Source organism: Acanthaster planci, linkage group LG05 (assembly GCF_054643075.1).
Source record: "Acanthaster planci isolate LZ-2023a linkage group LG05, COTS_SCS, whole genome shotgun sequence".
In the NCBI taxonomy this organism is placed as follows: Eukaryota; Metazoa; Echinodermata; class Asteroidea; order Valvatida; family Acanthasteridae; genus Acanthaster; species Acanthaster planci.
The window spans coordinates 19,027,046-19,052,284 of NC_141781.1; the positions used below are offsets into that span (position 1 = coordinate 19,027,046).

General features: G+C 39.3%; 1 protein-coding gene across 2 annotated transcripts in view; it reads left to right on the forward strand.

Annotated features, from left to right (window-relative positions):
• Positions 1 to 25,239, forward strand: part of LOC110988729 (semaphorin-2A-like) — a 51,143-nt gene that overhangs the window by 13,126 nt on the left and 12,778 nt on the right. For both annotated transcript variants that reach the window (XM_087136520.1, XM_022252516.2), the window contains exons 2-12: positions 7,925 to 8,058; positions 10,832 to 10,998; positions 12,747 to 12,815; positions 13,949 to 14,044; positions 14,746 to 14,842; positions 16,236 to 16,367; positions 18,121 to 18,260; positions 19,556 to 19,664; positions 20,044 to 20,107; positions 21,576 to 21,723; positions 23,699 to 23,903. In XM_087136520.1, the coding sequence (XP_086992646.1) occupies positions 7,925 to 8,058; positions 10,832 to 10,998; positions 12,747 to 12,815; positions 13,949 to 14,044; positions 14,746 to 14,842; positions 16,236 to 16,367; positions 18,121 to 18,260; positions 19,556 to 19,664; positions 20,044 to 20,107; positions 21,576 to 21,723; positions 23,699 to 23,903 (1,361 nt within the window). The remainder of the gene's footprint in view (positions 1 to 7,924; positions 8,059 to 10,831; positions 10,999 to 12,746; positions 12,816 to 13,948; positions 14,045 to 14,745; positions 14,843 to 16,235; positions 16,368 to 18,120; positions 18,261 to 19,555; positions 19,665 to 20,043; positions 20,108 to 21,575; positions 21,724 to 23,698; positions 23,904 to 25,239) is intronic.

Here is a 25,239-nt window from a genome sequence, read left to right on the forward strand (position 1 = left end):
GTTAGCCTTCATTAGGGTTGGCATCCGCTAGGGTTACACTCTGTTAGGGTTGAAATCCAGCTTTTCTAGGTTTCATTCAGTCCATCCTAATCAAAGAATTTCTTGAATCCGACAAACAAACAATTACAAAGTGACATGTTCCACATGTACATATATAATTCTCATGTGATTACCTGGATATTTATTGTGTCCGACAATCCAGTATTTCTGATGTCTCATAACCCATAAAACTGTTATTCATGGCTTGTTGTGGTCTCTCCACCACTGCCAGGACCAACGTAAACAAGAGGGATAAATTTTAAACCCAGCCGCCACTACTGCATGGACGCCGCCATTTTGAAATATAGGGTCCAGTCCACTAATTCAAGCCCCATTGAAAACAGTGTAAAATCAGCACCGTTCAGGGCCCAATAGCATGCACGCCAACATCCCTGAGATTTCTGAAACACAAATGAAATTCTTGTCTGGTCACTTATCTTTCAATTTCTTTTCAATTTTTTGTGGGTTAACCAATTTACATTTTTAATTATTCCCACAAAACAAAATCACCCCCCAAAAAGTGATTTTTCCGAAGTCTGATTGCAGCCATTTTTCAAGTGGCAACCCTCAACTTTCTCGGGCACTTAGGACCATTTTTCAACCGTAGTTTTCAGCCGTTCTGCCCTCATATGAAAGCTCAAAGACCCAGGGAGTTGATCCTGGCGACGATTTACACAATCTCACCATTTTGGGGGCCAAACAATCTCTTTTTTCAAAAGATACTCTGGGGGCACTTTTAATGCTAATGAGCTGGTCAGAAATTCTCACTTGAATTAGTGGTCTGCACCCCTAGGCCTACTCCCACTGGCACTGTCCTAGTATCCTCTCCATCATGTCTATTGCCTTTTTAAATATTTGGACATGGTCGGGTGATCGTCTGACCATGTCCAAATATTGAAAAAAGGTGATTTGTAGAGTCCAAGCTGGTCAGACTGGGCCTATACCGCTGGTAAATGATTGAACAAATATGCTTCACTGTTTATGTTCAGGCATTGTTTACAAATGAAGTCAATGCTACTACGGTACATCATGTACTGATGTAGATTATCAACTCGTACTATCGCATGCTATATCAAGTAATAATAGCATTTACCAGTAGGGTTGGTGTGTTTACCATATGTACATGGTGTAGGCCTATATACAGTACTTTACATGTAGGTCTGTGTCTTGATCCCACAACAGATGTAAAGACCTTGTGTTAACATGTTTGGGCTTAGTATTTCAATTCTAAATGAAATGTATTTGCCGTCATCAGGTCACACATTGTTTTTGTTGAATAGCTTGCACCAAAGCAGTACCATGATCTAATTGCTCGATTCCCATATGATAATAGATGGATTGTGTTGCTTAGGATTGGTTGTCAAGTTGTCCTTTACATTAAGAACATGATCTGGAGATCAATTCCCCGCAGGACCACCATGGTGAAGTGCAGTTCTTCCCCTGTCCCCCCAAATCCTAATATCTTACTGAGTACTTCAGTGTTTTCAATCAAATTCTAAGTTAACAGCAGGATACTGTATTTCACTTTTCTTTTCGTGATCTGTGGCTCTTGACGATTCCTTTTAGAGGTAAAAAAGGTCCAAAATTTTTCTTCATGTACTGGTCGGCCAGAATTCCATCTTGTAATACAAACTCATAATGATGGTATTAGCAGGTTACCGGACAAAAATTGATTGCAGTAAAATTTGTAAGTCCAGCCAAGCAATGCCTGTAACATGTTCAGTTGCCATGCCAGCATAAAAAGCAACACCTGGTAGGCTATTCATTCATTGTCAGATCCTCCAGTTGCCATTCTTAAATGAAAAAAAAACAATAAATGAATACATGTATTTGTTTCATTTTTGTTTTGGGAGTAATTGAAGAATGCCCTGCCACTCTAAAAAATGACCCTTGGAATGACTAGTTACGTGGGTACGAGGTGAAAATCCCTTGAGAAGAGTGTGACACTTTGACCTGTACCTGGATTTGAGGTTGATCATGCGGAGTGGTGGGGTATTCTGCAGTTGACATGAGCTTTGTTTTGCTTTTGGTTTTTTTCTGGAGAAATTTGGCAAATAGGTTTGTCCCTCTTTGTTCATTGTTTTCTCATTTTGAAAACAAAAACGGGTAAAAAGGGGAAAGGGTAAATGATTGGAAGGTATTGCTTGGACCCACACCACATCACATGTGAATGGTACATGTACATGTACATGTATGTCATTTACATTTAAACTGCTTATTTATTTCTTAGTGGTTGGAAATTTAGCAATTAATTCAATAGCTTTTGGCCAAACTTTAATAAGAGGTTTACATGTAACTATTTAGCTAATATTTTATAAGGGTTGCCCCACCAACATACATGTGCATATGTACCTGTACCTTGGTGTGTGTGGCAGAGCCATAAATGATTGTTATTACATACACGTTTTTACATTAGTTTCCCCTTTAAAAATGTTTATCTTTAGTCTAGAGTTCTTGATTTTTTCCAGTAGTGTGCCCCCCTGTTCATTTGTTTAAGCCCCAGCTTCCCCCATGTAGAGTTACCACATGGTCTGGTCACACTCAGTGTAGCAGATCAGCAGAGACCAGTCGCCTTTACATGTATTGTTCCTTCTATTCCTAACTGGAGCGTAGTTTTCTGCTTGAGCCCTATTCTGCTAGAAGTCAGTGATTGAAGTCTGAGTGTAAACTAATAAGGTCTATTTTACTCACTGTGTTGGGTTTTGGTTTTGAGGCTTTTTAAAGTATTATTATTTGGGTGTTTTTTAGTCCTTCAGTCCTTTTGGTTTTTTGCCTCTTTCCTGTACTTTTTTTGTCCCTTTTTTGAAGTCAAATGTTGATGTCTGAGTCCTTATTAATTCAGTTCCCTGCGACTTTTCCTTCAAAGATCCTTGGTTTAGTTAGAGGTTTTGTTGTTTTGCGAGTTGCCCATAGTGTGCCATTTTTCCCAGTTACGTGTGCTTTTATTCAACATGTTCCCAGCATGTATTTAATAGTCATGCAGGCCCAAGACGTTATGGTGTAGTGGTACCGTGGTACATCCAGAAATAATGAAATCATTTGCCACACAATAGGGATAGGAAAAAGAAATTACCCCTGCCGACATGTACATGTACATGTTTGTAGACTTTAAACAACACATTCATCAATGTGTTCTTAAAATTGCCAACTGAAAGCTTTTTCAAATTCAAGTTCATGTAGGCCTACCTTATTCTCTCACATGTGCTCATGAATATTATCCCTAGAATTTTATTTTATTTCATTGGGTGTGTCCTCTTAGTGCAGATTTGTGCAGCTGAAGCAAAGTGAATAATGGCATGTCCAACGAAAGCACCCTTTAATGAGGGTGTGGACTACACAATGCATGAAACTGATGCACAGCTGCTGTGTTCACCCTTACCCCAGACTAGCAACTAGGGCTGGTCTACTGTACTGGGTAAAGTATCCATAGATATCCTTGGTCCTTGGTCTCCAAGGAGACAGTATGTACCTGAATGTAGTTCATTAGACTGGTCCCTAGTCTTGGGGCTATTGGTATGCTCAAATCTTTTGTCATCTGAGCAGTTTTATCCTAATGCATTGGATGGCTGCCCTGCAAAAGTGGAATGTTCCATTAAGCATAAATAGAACATGGATTGATGTCCACAATCACAAGAAATACTAAATGTTATGATGTACCGATAAATTATGTAAATGTAGGCAATGCAGGGAATTGTTCAGACTGGAAATTTTTTTCAGGATATTTCTTACAATGTACACATGTACATGCGTATATGTACATGTTTACATGTATACTGGAAAATAATTTTAAGGAAATACTGGAAGTAACCTTAGGAAATGCATGTACCATAACTTTGCAACAATAATGGTTTGGCTGAGTGCATTATCATTCCAAGACCCCAAGGCCCTCCTGGTTGGAAGCATAAAAGCTACTTTCGCAACTGCTCTACATTTCAATTTCCTTTGAATTCTAAGCCCTTAGTCTTAATTGTCTGCTGAAATGTACCAGTAACCAGTGGAAACATACATGTACTATACACGTACTGGTACTTTTCAAATTACCACTTTCAGGGGTCGATGTACATGTAGCTCTGAAAAAAACATTTTTAAGGCATGGATTGTTCCCTTGTCATAGAACAGATGCCTTGAATGCCTTGTGCATTGAATAACACAGGAACAATTCCGAGCAAAAGCTTGATGCCAGGCCCCAAAATATTTTCACCAGGAAACTACATGTACATGTACACTGTGCATGTACAGTACATGAATTTATACATGCATATTTGTAGCAGAGTATGAGATGTACATGAATGTAACATAAATAAGTATCGGATATGTGCATGTACTAGTGCATACAATGTACACGTATGTACAGGTATGTGTGAAATACGCATAATCAGTAAGTCTATGTATCTATTTAATCGTCTTTATTGAATATTCAACCACAATACGACACATAACAATAAAGATGAGACATAGAACCCCGGTCCCGAGTGGACAAGAAATAAATTAAAGTCCTCGTGGCAGGGCAAAGAGAAATGAAGCATGTTTTAAAGATTAGAGGAGCACGAACAATACATTTGAAAATACATGTACATGTACACGTATTCATTTAATTACAGCAGCATAATTCATACACATTTTCTGGAATGGGTGGGTGGTGCCCGAAGTAAAGTGAAGGGAAGAGCTAAATACGTGTACATTCGTTTAGAAATGTACATGTACACACTTTCTCCTGTTTTCTAGATTGGTATAGAAATGTACATGTACACACTTTCACCTGTTTTCTAGATTGGTTCATTCCGACTGTTAAAAACCACATGGGATCCTAACAGAGCTCTTTAACAAATGGATCAATAAAATATATATTTCCAACATCCAAATGGCACAATTAATTTCATAATTTCTTTGACTCTCTTTCTGTTGTCTGGAGTTATGATGTACATGTACCGTATCAGTCCTCCAGAGCCAATTTCTATATGCAGATTAATATAACATGCATTTACCAGTATGCTCATCAGAATGTAAGATAATTTATCACAATGAAAGGGCACTTTGCTTTGTAAGGAAAGTGGATAGAGGGGTATGGGGACAAAAAAATCCACAATGCATAATGTACACCCACATGTATACATTAATTTAATGTTAATTTTGTAGTTATGTACACGTACGTGTATACCTTGCCTGGGTATACATGTACATGTACCATGCACGGTGCCATATTTCATGCCATCTGCAATTTGTGTGTTACTTTTGTTCATTTCTGTCAAAAACCTTCAGTGCACAAATCTCCATTTACAAGAAATGCTTCTCAAGACAAGATATTAAAAAAAAACTGGTCAGTCGATCAAATAGGGGAAATGGAGAAAGGCTAGGTAGCGTTACTCTAAAGAATACATGTAGGTCCTTGATACCTGTCAAATGTATTCATGAATAGATACCCCCCTCAAAAAAAAGTTACAATATTTCCCGTTTTCCCACCTACCCTTGATTGACAGTGCTATTCTGAAGGATTTGGGGGGGAGGTTGTGAAATGTACAATGTATGCTTGGAAATAAAGAAAAAAAATGTGTCTATTGTGCCTAGATTGAATGTGATACAGAGAGTCCAACAGACTTTATTTGTACGAGTATGCACACAACTGCTGTTCATTTCATTTGAAACAAATGCCACCTGACCTCTCTAGCTGTCATTAGTCTTTGTAAACACCTGCAGCAGCTGCTCACTGAAGCAGTAGGGAAAGACTTGAGGGAAAACAATCGTATCACTACCCTCATGTACATACATCTACAGTAACTAAGGTAAATGACATGCACATGAAATGGGAAGTACAAATAGAACTATTTTTCATGGGGCCAAGTTTAGATGGATTTTGGTATTCTTGGTGAAACAACCCCAAAGTGAGATGGATAAATGGAAATATAACCCCATGGTGGTACAGCGTAATGTAAATCAGGAATATGGAGTGTGTTAAAATTCTAAAGAGGTGCTTTTTAGCCGGTGGGTCAAAGCCATGTTTTGTAGGTGTAACCAGAAGTTTAATTAATTTGGTTAGGGTACTATTACATGTATACCAGTACCATTGTTAGTATTCCATGTTGTACATGCACTGTTAGTCATACTAAAGATAACTTATTTCAATAGAAAGCACCGGTAGCACTTTTTCAACTGGTATCTTCAAGTTTCCAATGTACATGTCTGTAAACCATTCTGCTGGAAATTGACATTTGAATCTATCTTCTTACAGTAATACATGTACATGTATGTTTCAGGAAAGCTTGCTGTCAACCCAAACAGACGTGTCTGTACAGTATGTTGTTTGACTAACCCGGTTTATTATTATAAAGACAACACGACAATTTTGCTGCTGTATCTGGATCCTTATTTGAAAATATCATACAGGCATGTATAGTACATGGGTATACAACATGTCTCCCAGACGTTATTCATGTTATTAATAACTACTTATACCAGTAATTTGAAGGATTCACCCATTTTACATCTACGTGTACTTGTACATGCCCTAGCTCCCTTAGAAAAAAGTTATTTGTGATTTTGTGTGTTCCAAACCATCTTTGCCAGACATCTTCCTGTCCAAATCAAACAACTACAAGAAAGTGTTTACAAACCAGCCCTAAGGGGTGTGCACATTTTGTAGGTTGTAGGCCTACATTTGCGACTAGGCTCTATGATTTTAGTGATAAGGAGCATTTCGTGCAGTTTGCACACTTCGGGTGCATAATGCCGTGTATAATGCATGAACTGGCATCTGTGTACATGCATACATGTACATGTACAGTGTATACGGAGTATGTACATAAATGTACACATGTACGTCGCATATGGCATGACTAGCTATGGGTGGGTCCCTTTATGTAGATAGATAATTGTCTTTGGGCGTGTGCTTACGTGTGCAGAGGGGAATGCATTGGGGATTTCCCCTGAACCATGGCAACTCAGACGACCTTTGTTCACTCTGTCTTTTTACTGTGGCATGTTGGCTGTGCTTTGATCAGTAATTTATGCTTCAGTGTACCTCACACTGTGTACAATTATGTACATGTACATAATAATCCAAAGCCAAGTTCTTCCTTTTTTCATTTCCTGATAACAGGATAAGCCTAATTACTGCACATACCTGGTAGACGTACATGTACTGTACATGCAGTTTTCTTGTTTCCATTTACCATATGTACATACGGTAAATGAGTGTAGCCTAGCTGTGCGATGCTACACACACGTACCGTACCCACTCCGTCTGACTTGCATTTCCAATGGTCCTGCCAAACCGCAGTTTAGTTACACTCATATACGACTTCGCCTCTCTATAACTTTGCTTTTTGTGTGTTGTATTATGTTAAGCTACATCTTCTTCACACCCATACTGAACTTTGATGAAGAGAAGTGAGAGCAATAAACCAACCATACAGTTTGACTGTCACCCAAAACCCCTTGTTTCACGTCCACCCTTTAATAAATTGTTGACCCCAAATATCACATCCTGTAGACACTAATAAAATCCGTGCTACCATCGACTTGATATTTAGGGAACGCAACACTGTGTACTTTGTAATGCCCAAGCTTTTGCATAGCAACCACCCTCTCTGGAATGGACTGGTTCTTTTGTGTCCTTATCCATTGAGATCTGTGTATTGTTGCAAGCCATCTCTTAGATGTAACTAACCAAAAGCTTGCCCCGAATCATCAGGTACATGTATAACAACAGTGCTTTAAGTATGGAGAATTTAAATTGTTATGTTCTTGCGAATTTATAGAAACTCAAGTGTAACTGATTTTAATCAAATTGAACTCGCAAAAGGCTCAGTTCATATAGTTGCACATGGCTTTACAAGTTTGACCATGCGTCTTGTATCGATACAGTACAGTGTTGTATTCTCTCTGACAGGATGTATCACCACCCACTTGTGATGTTTGTGGCAGCCTTGTGGCTGTTGATGTTCCTTCCTGTTGACAAGGTCCTTGTGACCTCAATGAGGCTGAAGACTGACCGGCCAAGAATTACACTGGATAAGCTGCGAGGTATTGTAAAGTAGGCTATGCGGTACAGTAGATGAGTCACTATCAGGATGAACCTTGATACGTTTTAAATTTTTTGAAAAGGAAACTTGGCGAGGATCAGGTAATGCCATGGTAACAGACTGACAGCTGGGCAACTTCTCTTGTTTATGGGCCTAATGTGGACTAAAAACGTACTGAAGCTGGCAAATGAAAAATGAATCATACATGTACCAGACCAGTGCATGAAATGTATTGTACATGTATGTGCAGGTTCACACTTGAGTCATTTTGTTCATGAACTTAGTGGTGCAGTGACTCAGGATTGAGGAGGAACTACATGTACATATACCTTGCATCTGGGCCCAGTGGTTGCTAACAGGCGGAAACCACATGTACATGTGTACAGTCATAGTGGTCATACATGTATGGTTGGTTAATGCATAAACAGTACATGTATATGTGTTTATATGTGTCATGTGTATGAGTTAACATTGTTTTGCCAGGAGGAAGTTGTGGCAAGTTCATTATACACTAACGGTAACTCCCAGCGTATGCACATGTGGGTATCAGCTTATATTGTAACCGTGTTAATGGCACATTTTTTTTGTTAGGAGAATTGGAACCAAGTTGTTGAAACAAAAGGTTGGCCTCATACAGATTTCGGTTCCCACAAGTACAAGACACCTGTCTGTGTTGAGGGTGGGAATTTACGTTGAATTTGAAAAACGTTTAGAAAATGATCCCACAACATTTGAACATTTAGCCAACACTTCACAGAGACTTCCGCTGCCTACCTCAGTGTTATCGTACATGTGCATAATTATATAGTTAAACAATACACATGGCCGAACCTATGTAAAATTTAGATTGCTTGGGGCAAGCAATGATTATTCTTTTAGAATCCACATTTTTTCTCAAAAAGTGCAAAAAAAGTGGGGAAAAAAGAACAGTATGTACAAGTAACAAGCATCATTTACAATGAAAATGAACACCGGATTGCTTCATTCAAAACGTCAAACCTCTAAAAAGGGTGGTTCCATTTAAACATTTGGGAAAAATCTGTAAAAGGATTTGGACCTTTTTTTATTTAAACGTGTAAACATCCTACCCTTAGTGAGTGTACATACATGTACATGTATACTGCAGGGTTCATACTGGTCATGGAAGACCTGGAAAGTCATGGAATTTTACTTTTTTGGTTTCAAGCCTTGAAAGTCATGGAAAATTTGGTCTTTCACTGAAAAGTCATGGAAAGCCAAGGAATATAAAAATTTGTGAAAATTCAGTTGTAAAGATTAATAATTGAAAATATTTCGACCAATTTCTTCTCGTACTTTCTTTCATTCGTAACATTTATCGACTGATTGTGAAAATGATAAGTTCGTGAGCGCGTGGTGTGTGCATGTCAGTGTAACATGGCGGTTCATTGTGTGCGTGGCTGTGGCTACTCGGCTAGCCTTTAGTCAAGGCGTATGTGGCAAAAGGCTCATCCATGTACCCAGCTTCCGTGGCGAAAGGGATCACTTACATAATGCTTGAAGAGAGACTGAGAGAAGGAAGCTGAGTCAAAAGGAAGCTTAACCTGTATTTCCAAATGAAACAGCCTCCGACGTACAGCAAAGGAGAAGATGTTGGAATTAGAAGTGATTCAGAAACAGATTAATGAACAGCTGAATGCCATCAAAAATTCCTAAAGTACTTGGACAAGTTTACAGCACCTTCTGTAAATAGCACAGATGTCTCAAGAAAAACTCATACAGAAATAACAGACCAAACTTAATGCTAGCTAAACAAGAATTTATAATCAGATGATGCAAGTACTGTATTTTGCTGGTGAAATCAACATTGATGTGTGCGTTTTTTTGGGGGGGGGTGGTTGCATGCAAGAGAACAGCCTGGGAAAAGAGCTGGTGCAGCATTCATGGTGGCCCGTAAAACCAGGAACTGGCAATTTGTATTTTTCAGAATTAAAAGTTGACATAAAAAATCAACAATATTGGCATACATGTACATGTACGTATAATTGTGGTAATGATTTTCTATCCAGCAGTGCATATCAAATTTGATTTAACAAAAAAACCTGTAATTATAATTGTTGAAATAACAAGATGAACAAGTTAAAGCTGCTTTTCATTGGACACTTAATACATATGCACTTTAATTCGCTGTTCTTTGAGATCAAATTTTCAATCTGTCGCATAAAAACTTGGTTTAAAGTCATGGAAAAGTCATGGAATTCTGGCCAGAAAGGTCATGGAAAAGTCATGGAATTTAATTCATGAGAAAGAGTATGAACCCTGTACTAGGCCCATTTTCTTTAAACCAAAGCCCCCAGGGGTGGATGGATAATACTGAAACATGAGGAGTGAAGATGACTATGTGTTACATGTAATCCCATTTGTGTGCCCATCCAATGAGGTTCTGACCTTTTGCCATGTCGCATTAATTTGTAAGTTGATGCTAACAGTGCAAACAATTATGTAAACCTACCGGTAGCATGTTTATAAGGTTAAAGGGTAGTGAATAATGTTTTCAGATAAGTCTGGTATCGACTTAAGATGCAAGGAGTACGATGGATCAGTTTCCAGTGATATGCAATCATATGGAAACAGGCTATCGTGACCTATGCAAACAGGGACCTAGTCGATCAGTGATATTCCAACGCTGGTTCACTCTATTCGTTAGGCAGGCTCTGGTATCAGTGAACCAATGATGGATTGTTGATCCAGCTTCAGATCCGTATTATGAAACAAACAGGCCTGGCATCCCTTATTTTTTCTTTTGAAAATCATAGGTCTCTCTTTTGATGTCAAGTTCCACCAACCATCGAAGACTGGTCAGCCATTCTACCGAATACTCAACAAGATTAAGAATACTGGCAATGAGGTGGTCTACATCGGAGGCAACGAGACACTCATAAAATTGAGCATAAATGCAACAAATAGTGCAACCTCAAATTATGTAAGTCTCTTTTCTGTTAAAAAGCAAGTCTGGTCCAAGCCATTCGGCTCATCAGGCCAGTGTTTATCTCTAGTTTCCTTGGTAGGAAATATTTCTATTCTTCGGATGGGATGTCAGTCCATTGCAGGTTGCTTCCCAGCTAATGTTGGTTCCCATTTATACTTCTGGGTGGAGAGAGGCAAGCAGGGGATGAAGTGGCTTGCCAAGGGCCACGACATACTGCCAGCAACTGGATTCGAATCCCCAACCCTATGACTGGAAGCCACAGACCCTAACCACTTGGCCACCTGCCCCCAACTCTTTTTCGTTTGGTCCCTGATGAGAAATCTTGTCAGCTTTAAGGCTTCGTTACTGCTAATGCATTGTGTGTAATGTGTCGATGTGGTAGTACTCTGCAGTCAATTTCGTGAAACTTGACGCAACGGCGTAACGTCAATTATGCCACATTTTATTGTGTACGTTGCGCAACAAAGTAAGAGCGATTTCATGAAACTTAAGCACTGCGCAAGTCTGCGACTTGCACAACAAATTGTGGTGTAGACTTACACGATCATTTTAGGTGGCGTACATTGTGATGAACAAAGAAACAATGATTGATATGACTACATGCAACTGATCGTATTCAGTTAAGGCTCGTCATTTCTTTACTTAAAAAGGTCTCAAGAAACATAAGACTTTGTTTGAAAGGGTAATGAATCACTTGTTTGGCTGTGAGAGAACTTGAAGAATTTCTGTGTGGTTCTGATAAAGAAAAGAAAAAGAAACGAAAACTTTTTAAAATGGTAGGCAGAGATAAGCAGTGACTGTTTGGTGACTGCTGTAACATTTCAAAGGAACATCCTTTGTAAAAGCCATTATACTCATTAATATAATTAAAATTTTGCATGGCTACATGTAAGCAGGTCATCGTAAAATCAAACATAAGCATACTGCAGTATACAGTACACATTTATGGGACAGGGGTTCAACTTTACACCATGTTTTGTGAAATCTTTGAAAGTCTGATGTACGTGTACATGTACCTTGAGCCTCAGCTATAATTTTTTCCCATACACGAATTTTTAAATTCTGTGATTAGGAACTGATTATTTTATCAAATCTGAAAGCTGTGGCGTTGCCAAGAAATGAAAAGGCCGATTTTGCATCATAATCACCAGCTTCACAATAGTCCCCACTTTGAAAAGAGGCAGCGGGAATGTGGAAGCTGTTTCACTGTGTAAATCAAAGCGTGCAAAGCACGCAGGGCCACAAACCGAGAATTTGCGGTTTGGCAGGTGGCCTTCGTGGTCAAGCGAGGCTGGAATTCTCGGAGTCGGCTTTCAGAAAAAAGTCCCCGACGTCAAGGGGTTAAGACAGCTGGAGGAGGCCACGCAACTTTGTGCATGCGCTTACATTGTTTGCAGCTGGGGGAACCCTGCGAAATTATTGTCGGCAGCTAGTATGTTAAAGCAAGATGATTTTTTTGTCATTCAGCACTTTACGTGGATGTAAAGAAGATTTTATTGGTCATTTTCATTGCTATTGTTCTCTTGCTCTGGATTTTTGGATGAGCTTATGCCGACATAAACTGTTACATAATTACTGTTATAAATTGCATGCACATGTAAGTACAAATTCAAGTCAACTTTGCAAAGGTAAGGTTTTGGCTGCAACATTTTATCTGGTCCCATGTCAGGAGATATCGTTTTTCAGTCTCTTGACACTGGTGTGCATAAAATGTCTGTGACTGGTTTATCTTTCCCTCACAGACAACAGACCTGGTGACAGATGAGCCGCCTTTAGTTGTTTCTTGTGACCAGAAAAGTACGGACCCTGAGGTGAGACATCTGCTTACACGTGGACCTTATTGGACTAAAAGAGGCCATCCATTTTTCTATCTTTTTTTTTTTAGCGCATGAAGTGTTCAGTTTTCCTCTGACTTGTTGCTCTTTGAAAGAAAATGCAAGACAACGGGCCTGTCTGTTTCACTTGGATCTGGATCTCAATGAGTGATCCAAAAGCTGCTTTGCTCTATCCATTAGGAGGGTTTTCGTGTCAGTGAACCAGCGTCAGATCACTGATCACGATCGAGATACGCATGACACAAACAGTCCCTCTGGTGATGGCCAATCGTAATGTTTTTTTGTGGTTTGTGAAAACTGAGCACTGGCTTTTGACCCCTATATTTTGTATGCTTGGGAAAGTGAAATACATGTACATGTACACTACAAGCACTGTTGTGTGACAACAGTAAGTTGGCAAAATTATGACTGGCTGTAATTACAAAATCTAAGTAATTTTTCCATCCTTTCCAATATTTCCATCCTTGGAAATTTATAAAGTTTTGGAAAATCTTATGCAAATACCACACACTAACATTGAAACACTAACTGCTAAATTTACTTGTATTAAATGGAAACACCCGCCAATTTTAAATAAATAATGCAAAAGTGCACTTCACCGCAGAAATTGTTGCCAACCAAGACTGAATATTCTGTATACTTTGGCCACCTGTACAAAATGGCGGTCAATGCTTTTAAACTAAAGAAAGGTGTATTAGTGATATTGATAGTATTCGTTAATAGAATTAAACTGGAAACCTGTCCTCTTCCATGAGTTGGTAACTGGCATGGCATTCAAAACTACTGAAATGTGATTGGATGCAGCACATACTGTTAATTCTGCATTCTCTGTCCCATTCTGCTTGGCATCAGCAAACCTCTAATATTTCAAAATCAAAACCTTTGTTCCTGGAAAAAATCTCAAATGGGTTTCTGAAAATACTGCAAGCATGTTTGTTATTTTTCCAAACTTTGTGTGGTGTTGGTTTATAGATGATATCATAGGTTTCATGTGTGCCCTTGATGGTCATGTTAAGCCCAGTTGCATTGGAGGTAGCGTTCTGTGCAATGTACACGTACATGTAGCATAATTTGTTATTCACAATGCTGTCACACTGTTTGATCCACAGAAGGAGTGTTGGAATTTCATCCGTGTGGCTGAGGAGACAAGTTCAAGTGATTCCTACGTTTGCGGCACCAATTCACAAAGTGCCCTCTGCTACTTGGTATGAGAACCATTTGCTGTGCGGTGTGTGGCACTTAGAAAGTGTGCAGATTGTTTCTTATTGCAAACATGCATGAGGGCAAAGCCCAAGTGAATCCGTGGAAAGATCTACCTTACAAACTTTTTTAGTCTGCTTCCCGTCTCAGCCATGTTTCTGTTTTTGTTTTGTGTTGTTTTGTGAATTGGGGTGGAAAAATGAATCCTTGTGAGACTTTGAGACTCTTGGTGGCAGCAAACAAACTAGTCTCACATAACTCACTCTTTCTCCACAATGGAAAACAAATTTCAGAGTGCAGAAAACTGAGAAAAATACCAGTTTTTGCGATTGCTTGTTGTTCGCTGAATGTCCTAACTGTGTCCACTGCCTGAAATGAGTCCATGCCCAACTTTGAAACAGGCCCAACTGTGTCAGAAGAGTTGGTCACGCTCAACTGAAATGTGTACACAGGATAGTAACCCCATCTCCAAGTACAAGTATATGTTTTTTGTATACTTGTGAAAGTGGAAATGCTTTAAAAAAAATGGCTTTAGCCTCTACTGTAGACTTATTTGCAATTTCAAGCCGTGGCAAGACAATTCAGGCATGACCAGTTGGGACAGTGGACACAAGACACTGGCTGCATTTGGGACAGTGGAAATAGTGGTGATGGTAAACCTAGTTTGACCACAGTCAATGATTTTTGTTGCTGTACTTGTATGCAGTGCTCCCAAGACCTGGTGACCTGTTCCAGAGTGAGTGGCACTGCACCAAGACTGGTACCTTTACTGCCTGATGTCAATCCATCTGCTGCTGTCTTCAGTAAGCCACTTGCATCTTTTGGCATGAGAAAACTCTTAAGTGTCTCCGACCTTTGGGTCTCTGATACTAGTTTCTTTGATGAGGGTCATGTAGTTTTTTTTCTTTTTAATTTTGATGTCTCTTTTATTTCTATGCCATTGCAAATTTGCATATTCCCGGGCAAAAGTGTGACACTGTTTCAGAGGGAGAGCTCAATCTTACAAGTACAATGTACATATACTTTAGTGCATGTTAAAAACCTGACAGAATTGTGGACACTTTTTTTAATAATTGTGGTTCCAGTGCAAGGAAAGTACACCCTTTGAACACAGCTCTCATAAAATTACCCCCCCCCCAGAAATGACATCACAGTGACAGCACCCTCAATCCCCTTAAAAGATCAGTCACAACTTATGAGTGCCAGGATAAACAAAACACAATGCTTTGTTGTCACGAGTAATAGCTTGAAACAGCATAGTGATTTTTAGCAAATTAACCCTGCCCCCTAGGGTGTATGTACTGTACTTGTAGATTCAAACTGAAATTGGAGGATTTAGGACTTATAGGGTTAAGGGAGCATTATTGACAAGAAGAAGAAGAAGGGAGTGAGGTGAAGGTTGAAACCAAAGAACTCTGTTAAATTATCTGAGGACTTGCTGTGCAAAGTCAAGCCTGCTGGGTTTCATGCATTATTTTGAATATGAACCTATGAAAACTTCGAAAGTTGTCAGAGTTCAAATGACTAGAGTCAATGCCTCGACTCAAGTTCTGACAGGTAAATGACTCAGCTTGACTCAAGTCACTTGATTTCACTTGACTTGAGACTCTCATCAGGAGACTTGACTTGAGTGAAAGCTAATAAGACTTGAGAAATGGGTTTGCGGGTACACCATGGAATCTATCTTTTTGGGGGCGAGGTGTGGTTCGCAAAAGAACCGGTGAGTGTTCAATAAGACTTGAGTTGCAAAAGTAAAAGCAAATTATTTTCAGTTGACCTGTTTGGTGCCACTTTTATAATGTTCACATCATGTCGTGAGTACGGAGTCCTACGTGTACATTCATATACCGGCATACACATGTACATGTACCTGCTTTCTTTTGTCCTTCCATGGTATACTGTGTCGTGGATTCCCACTGTAGCAAGCAGTGCTAACCCAGACCTGATGTTGTGGTACAGATATTCGTACTTGGTACTCGTACTCGAGTACTACTAAATATAGCTGTGCAGTTGAAATCAACTGTCTGTCACTCATATTTGCATATCGTGTGATTGGATGAGCATAAACTGTGAATTTCTCTGTCAGCAGGTTAGAGTTGAAATCCTGCTGTTTATTAACAAGTTACAGTCTTCTCTGTGTTAGGTTTCTTTCAGCCTGCCAGATTCAAAACCAGTCATTTTCTTATCAATTATTAGACCAAGATGGATCCGAGATTTTGTATGGAGGAGATGCCAACAGCGATACCTTCCAACGTTACGGTCTGGGTGCTGATGGAAGCACTACTTTTGAATTGGATACTGTGACTGTGGGCCTTCAATTTATCAACCGTAAGCTGTGTCCAAAAACATGAAATAAGATAATTGAGGTCAGTTGTATGTGGACAGTGTTGTTTGGAAAGTTAGCAATGTCGTTGATTTACATTTCATCAAATAATACATAAAACTAGAATTAGTTTTTCAACCGGGGTAAAAATTAAGGTCTGCTAGTGAAGCCCACTAATGGTGCATTATAACTCGGTGCCACTTGCACTACATTTTGCCCGAAATGTTGTGTGGTGTGCAAGCATCTCTCAGAGGCAGTGTTACACAAGGCCTAAATGAATTCCTGTCTTCTGATTGATTAATGGGTTGATCAGTGGCGTGATCATTGAATGAGAAATTCCATTCCGTTATCTGTAAGAAAAGAAATTTCCGTATTCATAAGTGATGATTATGCTTCTAATGAAAAGAAACAAATACGTTATCAAAATTATGAGAGCAACTGATAAGGCATACATGAATATCTGTTGTAGATGTGAATTATTGTGTGAACAGTGACACTTTGTGTTGTGATATTACACTGGACCGATAAAAAGAAGAGACTTGTACTTAAAGGGGACTAAATTAGGATTCTATAAAACAAGTGATGTTGTATCTGTGCAGTGGAAAGGACCATATGATTCAGTAACTGCTTGGGCGTTCTATTACTGTCATTTACAAAAGTTTAGGACCAAACATACGAAATGCATTTACCTGAAGAAAAACCAAACGCACCTGTAAACCAATTCATCACTGCAACCTATGATTATTTTCAGTGTGTAACCTTAACATCTTGGTTGAACAGCTACATTTTTTGACTACATTTCCATGTTTTAAATGTTAACAGTCTAAAAGTTAGTGTGCCCTCCACTTTTTCTATTGACTTACATGTAAAATGGCTTTTTTGAACCATGCTCCATTACAGACAAAATGTCATACAAGACCTGCCTTTGCAAAAAAAGTCTTCCAAATGGGATCATAACACTACAAGCGTGTTGTGGACTAAAATCATTCAATGAGAAAATGTAATGCAGGCCCTTCGACAGAAATACCAACAAAAATTCCGGTGGTCTTCAACTTTTGAAAATGACTGTGCATGAGGCTGTCTCTTCATGAAATGATTCTTACTAGTGCTTACATAAACATTGATCAGTTTTATAATTTCACAATGTAAGCCATGATTCAGTTAACCTACATACATGTTTGTACCGGTACCGTACATGTTCAGTTGGACGGGTCTGCTACATGTAGGCTTGGCAGTAAAGAGGTTATGTATTGCTGGCATCACCAAGGTGCCTCAAGAGGCTGTCGTCATTGCTTTAATTTAGTTTACTCAAGGCTTCCTCAAACATATCCAAGTGTTACAAAACCCTTGCCCTCTGAGGACACCGTAACGCATAATCTCTGTTATACAAAACTGGATTACACTGGTATCGTCTGATTGGTGGGCTGTTAATCACGTCTTTGAAAGTTCTGTTGTTCTGTGGCACAGCACGACTATGCAGCAAAAAGAGAACTTCTTTTCCAGCAGGAATGGAACGTCTGTTGTAGGGTCAGATGATGTGGTATGGGGGGACTTCAGGTGATGCAGGGATTTGTCCAGTTTTGCATTGCCTGAAGCAGATACTGAGCGTTTCAAATTCATGTTGTGGAAAGATTAATTTCATTTGATGTCAGAAGAAGCATATTGAAATTCTTCTTGTTCTGTAGCTTTTGTCGATCAGCAAGTTGTAATGATTCCCATTTGTTTTGCTCATTGTGTTTCAACTCCCAATTGTTTCAGAGGCCGTCTTTGTCGGCAAACCCTTCCCTTTCACTGATTCCAGCGACAGGAAATACATTTTCACTTTCTACCGTGAGAGAGCCGAGGAATATTCCACCCTCGGGGAGAAACTGTACTCGAGAATCGCGAGAGTATGCCAGGTAGGTCTGGGGACGCATCAGGATGTGACAGGAAGACAGCAAACGGGGCACGGCACATCTTCCTGGGTTCCAGATGGTTGTAATTTGTTGCCATTGCTTGAACTTCTCATAAGCCCTTTGTACAGTGTATGAAGCATGACACGTTTTCTTTGTCGAATCAATTCATGTCCCTTTGCAATTAAAAAGAAATTGAATTGGCGTGTACCAGTCATTTGACGATAACTTTAACTGTGAATTTGAGGAAAACAAAGCAACGAAATTATCTAAAGCGCCCAGTGGTTGTACACATACAGTCCAATTAGTACTTGCATGCAAAATTTCTTGTTGAGCAAGATCTTCCCTGTAGAATTTGGCAAGAATTGTTAACAGTTCTCAGTTGACATGTACTGGGTACTTCTTGCCTCTTTGTTACAGTACACTCACATGCACGAGGTGTCGTACATACATGTATGTGAAGCAGTGCCAGAAAACATCTTAAAGGGTTAATGGGATGAATTTTTTGTAGGAACACTGAAGTTCATCCTCTTATTCAATGTACGATCACTTTTTTGATAGCCTGTTGTAGTTAAGTGCACATGTACTTTAAAAAAACTTTTTGCCAATTTAGGGTGCCATTGCTGATGTACCAGAGCACACATGCGTAACTCATGAAAGAAATCGTAAAACTAAAATTGGGTTGGAGCAAAAATAATTGCTCAGGCAGACCCCTGAACACCAAAATCTCCTTCAGTCACCATGGTCACTGTCTCTCTGAAAAACTGATTTTAATTTATTGTTTGGTTCTCTTGTCTCTGTCAGATATAGGAGCAAACCTCAATATTCCAAGGTCTGAATATTCTCAATACTGTACCACAATTAACTTCAAAACACCATAGTCTTTTGCAATGTTGAAATGCATTGTTTCTGGCTTGCAGGTGGCATATGTGCATTTATATCCAAATCACAGTGAGTCCATTAAACACATCCCAGCTTTAAGTTATACTTTCACATACCGTTAGAATGCAATTTACTGCATTATCAGAAGACATATAATCACAATTGGATATTTGCACCCAGTGCAAACAGTGCACACATAAGTGTACGTGTATAGTCACATACGTGTTTAGATGAAAATAGTTCTTACTGCCTTATCAGAGTGTTTGATGTTCACCCGGAATTCTGTTCCATGATTTTATTTCAATATGCAGTGCGTAGGAATGAGGTATAGCTGTGTAGTAATTTGATATTGCTCTGCGATACATACGAAGCAAACTGACCCGTCGATATTCACTTTTTCCTGTGCAATACTCCATCAGAATGATACAGGAGGCCCTGTGAACACCCAGAAGTTTGTCACTTTCATCAAGGCGCGTCTCAACTGCTCCATTCCAGATAAACTGTTGCCTTACGAGTTCAGTGAAATACGTAGGTGCTCATTTGCGTGGAATTTGTTCAAATTTGAATTTGTTTGTATTTCAGTCTTGCTACTTGTAAATAATTAGTCCTGTATGCAGTCACATCGCTGGTGATGTTTTTATAGTGGTAGTTAATTTGTACCATTGCTTTAACATTCTCAAAGAAATAAAACAGAATTTAGGCTGTAAACTGAAACCAAAGACTTATTTGGTTTTGATTAAAAGCATATGGCCTTTTTTTTTAAACGGAACAAAGCCTTTTTTGTCAACTTTGTGCCACAAATGGGAATAAAACCTGTAGAAAAGATTATTTATGACAATTTGTCCTACATAAAGAAAGTGTACCAACAGTTTTTGATGGGACTGATTTATTTCTTTGTTTTTTTCAGAGGATGTACTTTGGACTGATGGAAACGAAGGCCCTGAAGCATACGCTGTGTTCACATCACCAACGTAAGTTTGATGATGATGAAACATTTATTTCAATGATGTCATTCTTTACAATGTAACCAAACATGTTACATTACTTAAGCACTGAATATACATGATATACCTGGTCATTTAATTGAATAACATTACATAAAATAGGATTATACTTTTGATAAATTAGATGACAACATTTAGGTTTAAGGTTAAGCAGGTTAAGCTTTTGTACCCCCAACCTAGGGACAGAAAAAAACAACCATACAATCTAATGTAGGAGAGAAAAAATGATGAACAAGACAAAACAAACAATTGTGAACAACACCGCATTAATAGAGCATAAATAAATATTATTTAGGAATATGAGCCGAGCAAATGGGCTTTTAGTTTTCTAACAAACACAGATAAAGAAGGTAATGATTTGAGAGAATCATCAAGACCATTCCAGTACAAGATACCTTGATGAACATCCTTCTTAGCCATGTATAAGTTCCCCTCACACTGCTTCGAGTACTATAATTATGAATACTAGATGCTAAAGTAAAACAAGAATTAAGGCTGGATTTACCTCTGAAAAAGACAGGCATGCTTTGAGTTGCAGAAAGACCTCTGACAACATACCCTGACTACTTGTACCGGTACCTTATTTAAAAAATTGCCATCATTTGCTTCAGACTTGAAATCAGGCTAGAAGATTTGGCAAAATTTAAAATATTGGCCCCACATCTGAAACTTGTTTTGTTACCAGAAATTAGGGGTCCAAAAGTGTGACATTTTTGCGTCCCAGTTAAATCTGACTATTGTTATTTGACATGGAAATATCACCAGAATTGATTGCAAACTATTAGTATCTGTTTGGCAGGTAGTTTACATTAATTTACCACTGCTGGAAATTAGAAAAATGTGTCATGAACTTACAAAATCATAGGTCATACGTGACAGGGACATGAAAAACCTGGACCCCAAATTTCTGGAATTACCCATATTCTAATGTTGCCACCATGGCATCAAGGGTTCAGATATGATACCTTACCACAGCACACACTCATCTAATCTTTGCTGACAAACACTTTAAAATGTTGACATTAAATTCAGAACACACGGATAAGGAGCATGCCACTGTTGGTAAAGTACTGTAACTAGTATGAGGTTCCTAGAGGGACACTTGGGGTGCATACCTTTTTTTCAGCAGGGCAGTGGACAGCTGATGAACTGCAGCTTGTACATTTATTTCCATGTTTCAAATAAGGGGCCGGGGAAGGGGAGAGGATTTCATGGACCTCTGCGGGGGGAGTGCCCTTCCCTTGTATATTAATTTGCATTGGATTTGAAAAGACATCTGTGGTGAAGGGGCAGTGTTTCGCTCACGTTGTGTGAAACGGTCTTTTACTCATGTTTGGATTGTCAGGAGCAATGCTTCCCAGATGCATGCATTTTCAGAAAAAAGTGTCTCACGTTGAGCAAACTCCTCACTATGCTGTGTCTTGTCCTGTTTCAGAAATGGACCGGAAGCCTCAGCTCTTTGCCGCTACAGGATGGTGGATATCATGAAGCTGTTCGACGAGGGTCAATCCAAGTTACAGCTTGACGGTAACGTCAATCGCCAGTGGCTGCCAAAAACTGTGACAGATCCCCGGCCCGGAACAGTATGTTGAAAATTCCTTTGATTTGCTGAGCTCTATCTACCATGAATCATTCCTCAGGTCATCTCAGCCGTATTCAGTTTGCCACTTCCATTTTGGTATAAGCACAGGACATATAGTGTACCGTACTTCCCTTCATAACTGTTTTTGATATAAAAATAAACCAAAATTTGTATTGTGCAACAGTTTACAATCCTTTGTCAAATCCCCATGAGTGTTATGTTGTTCTATTGATACCTTGCCATACAATGGTCAGTTGCACTGCCATGCTCTTTGCTCTTCCTCACAGCGTGCCAAGCAGTTTAAAGAGTACCTTTTTAGCCCTAAGCCACCTCAATCCGTGTGGTTTTGAAGGATTTAGGATGAATGATGATTTGAACAGTGGAAGATTTTGGAGGACTGAGGGTGAATGATGATTTAAAACCTGGAGGATTTTGGAGGACTGAGGACGAATGCTGATTTAAAACTTGGAAGATTTTGGAGGATTGAGGATGAATGCTGATTTAAAACCTGGAGGATTTTGGAGGATTTAGGATGAATGATGATTTAAAACCTGGAGGATTTTGGAGGATTGAGGATGAATGCTGATTTAAAACCTGGAGGATTTTGGAGGATTGAGGATGAATGATGATTTAAAACCTGGAGGATTTTGGAGGATTGAGGATTTAAAACCCGGAGGATTTTGGAGGACTGAGGGTGAATGATGATTTAAAACCTGGAGGATTTTGGAGGATTGAGTACGAATGCTGATTTAAAACCTGGAGGATTTTGGAGGATTGAGGACGAATGCTGATTTAAAACCTGGAGGATTTTGGAGGATTGAGGACGAATGCTGGATTAAAACCTGGAGGATTTTGGAGGATTGAGGATGAATGGTGAATGAAGTACTAAAAAGCGGTCACTTAGTGGTGCATATGGTCACACATTTTGGTGTTTACAGTATACATGTACCCAAGGACAGTATGTTCTATTGTTCACTTCTGCTGGTCATAAATTACACATCCTCAACTGCAGTGTGTTAAAACAAAGGCACATGTCTGCTTTGTTTATTACAAAAGTACAGCTGTTGGCCAACTCTGCAAAACAATAGCTTCAGCCCAGCAACCAACCTGATGTGCCCAACCCCCCCTCCTCCCCAAAAAAGAAGACCACAAAAAGCCAAAGTAGGGCCATGCAGGATTTGGGAGGATTTAGGCCAAAGGGGGATTTTTTCCGGGCGGGGAAACGCAGGATCATTTTATTCATTTTGGGGTCACGATTCATGGGGTAAACATTGAATTGATGATGCGTTTGAAATGGTTACATATTTTTTGTTACTTTGAAATATTTCATGTGAACTAAATGTTTTCAATTTCTGTTAGCCTTTAAATCAATGTTTTTAATGTGTCTTTCAAAAATGCTTTGACAAAGACTTTGGCGGCGACATTCTGTAGTCGACACACAAGAACCATTTCTACCCTTGCAGGTTCCTGTTTTGCCCCTGTTTGTGTAGGATCAGTAAGTAGTGAAGTGTTTTGCCAAAGGACACGCACTCTGGAATCTCACAGGCTAGAATCAAACCCTGGATCTAGAGCATTATGCGCAGGACCTTGGCTTTCTTCTGCAGACTGCAGTTTTCTTCCTAAACCTCTTCGCTCGCTCGAGGCTTTTTCTGGAAAGGAGGTTTGCATTTGTGGACTTGACCTTTGTGGTTGTGGCTCTGGCTTCAGGGCACATGGCCAAAACAAAGGTTTGGAAATACGTTGTAGCTCAGCTTCCATTCATTTTGTACATGTTTTTCAACGAGGATATTCTCAATTGGATATGTGTCCTCAGGGGCAAAAGAATGTCGCACATGGAAGTCCTTGATGAACCGCATGTACAGATACTGTATTTGGTTTATGGTGTGTATACTGAAAAACACCGACAGAGCACATAACATTTGCATGCACACTCTGCAAACTTCGTGAAGGAAAGTTATTTCTGTATTCTTTTTTAGTGCAATGAAGTACACACCACAGATTATCCTCCGCTTCTGGATAAGTTGGTGCCCAACTATAACCCCCTGGAACCGGATCCAGAAGATCAACCTTCCCCACCTAGCAATCTTAATCAGTCTGTTGCACCCACACTTTACGTGGACGGAGTCCACTTCACCAGCCTGGCCATCGATATTGATAATTGCACCTACTACTTTGGTACAAGTAAGTGGCAGCTAAATCTAAAAACATGTGTAAGTTGTTGTCTAGGAGACTGCAGTGCTGTAGGCGAATGATTCTTCCTCATGAGTTTCTCACTCTTGGGGAGTCAGGTTGGCATAGGGGTCCTTTCTTCGGCTGCCACCTCCGCACATGTATGTTCAGTCCCCATAGACGGTGCATGCATTTAGTTTGTGTATTCGTGCATGCGCAACAGTGACACGTGGTCATTAGCCTGAAAGCTGATGTTCTAGCAGAGAGCGCATATTGGGAGTGACCCATGTGAGGGATTTGTGTGTGAATAAATTGCCAAAAATCTATCAGATGGTAATATTTAATAGCTTCTGATAAGAAAGATCTCCGGAAACTAATTAAAGAGGTGGAAAATGTCAATTTTTCGACAAAGGATAATTATGAAAAATTATTGTTTTATCTAATGTTGTGTCTAATTTTCACGATTTTGCCGGGTTTACCTTCAAATAACTTTGAGGCCACATGAAAGAATAAAAACTCTTATGATCAAAAAGTTGCCTACTTCTAGGTAGAAAACCTGTTTTCGAAATTCACTTTGTTTTTCATTGGGACCCATTTTCGTTATTTTCTGTGTTTTTCACCTTACTTAAGTGCCCCATTTTCACACTTTTATCGAATTCCCCTCAGATCATCGGTGATACCGTGTGGAAGACTGATGAATCATTTATATCCATCAGTTCATTTCTTCAGGATCGAGAGCCATTTGTCTGAAATGCAGTTCGTTTTTCATGCGATTCAAATTTCCCCTACTGAGTCCGACATGACCGACAGTGGTAAAAATGTATGGATTTTTGGCATTACATACATGTACACGCACACACACACCTGGATAAGAGCGCATTTCGGTACGATTTGACTTTTTCTGCATTGGACTAACAATGTCAAATTGCCCGACTGAAAGGCCCAAACAAAAAATTTTTGTTCTCATCCACACAGTTTCCTTCTTGCATGATACTTTCTCATTAGAGCGTTCATGATATTCCTCACTATTCACAAGTAGAGAAATGTCAGGGAAAACTCGGCAAAACTGAAAAAATCCCCTCTAAAATGTTTACTTCACTTGCAACTTCTGACTCTGTTACTTTGAAGGTACTTAAGAAAGACAGGCAACAATTTGGCAGAAAATGGATTTTTTTCGTATGCAAGTTATAAAAAGGGACTTTTAGTGGTTAAATACTCAGTATGGTAATGAGGAGCAAACAACTTTTTCTGAGCTTGATGTTGATCAATTACTTTTGGGGTCCACCTGTCGGAGTCAAAAGCCATTTTACTGGCTTCTGGCTGTACTGGGATTCAGTACGAATGCGCA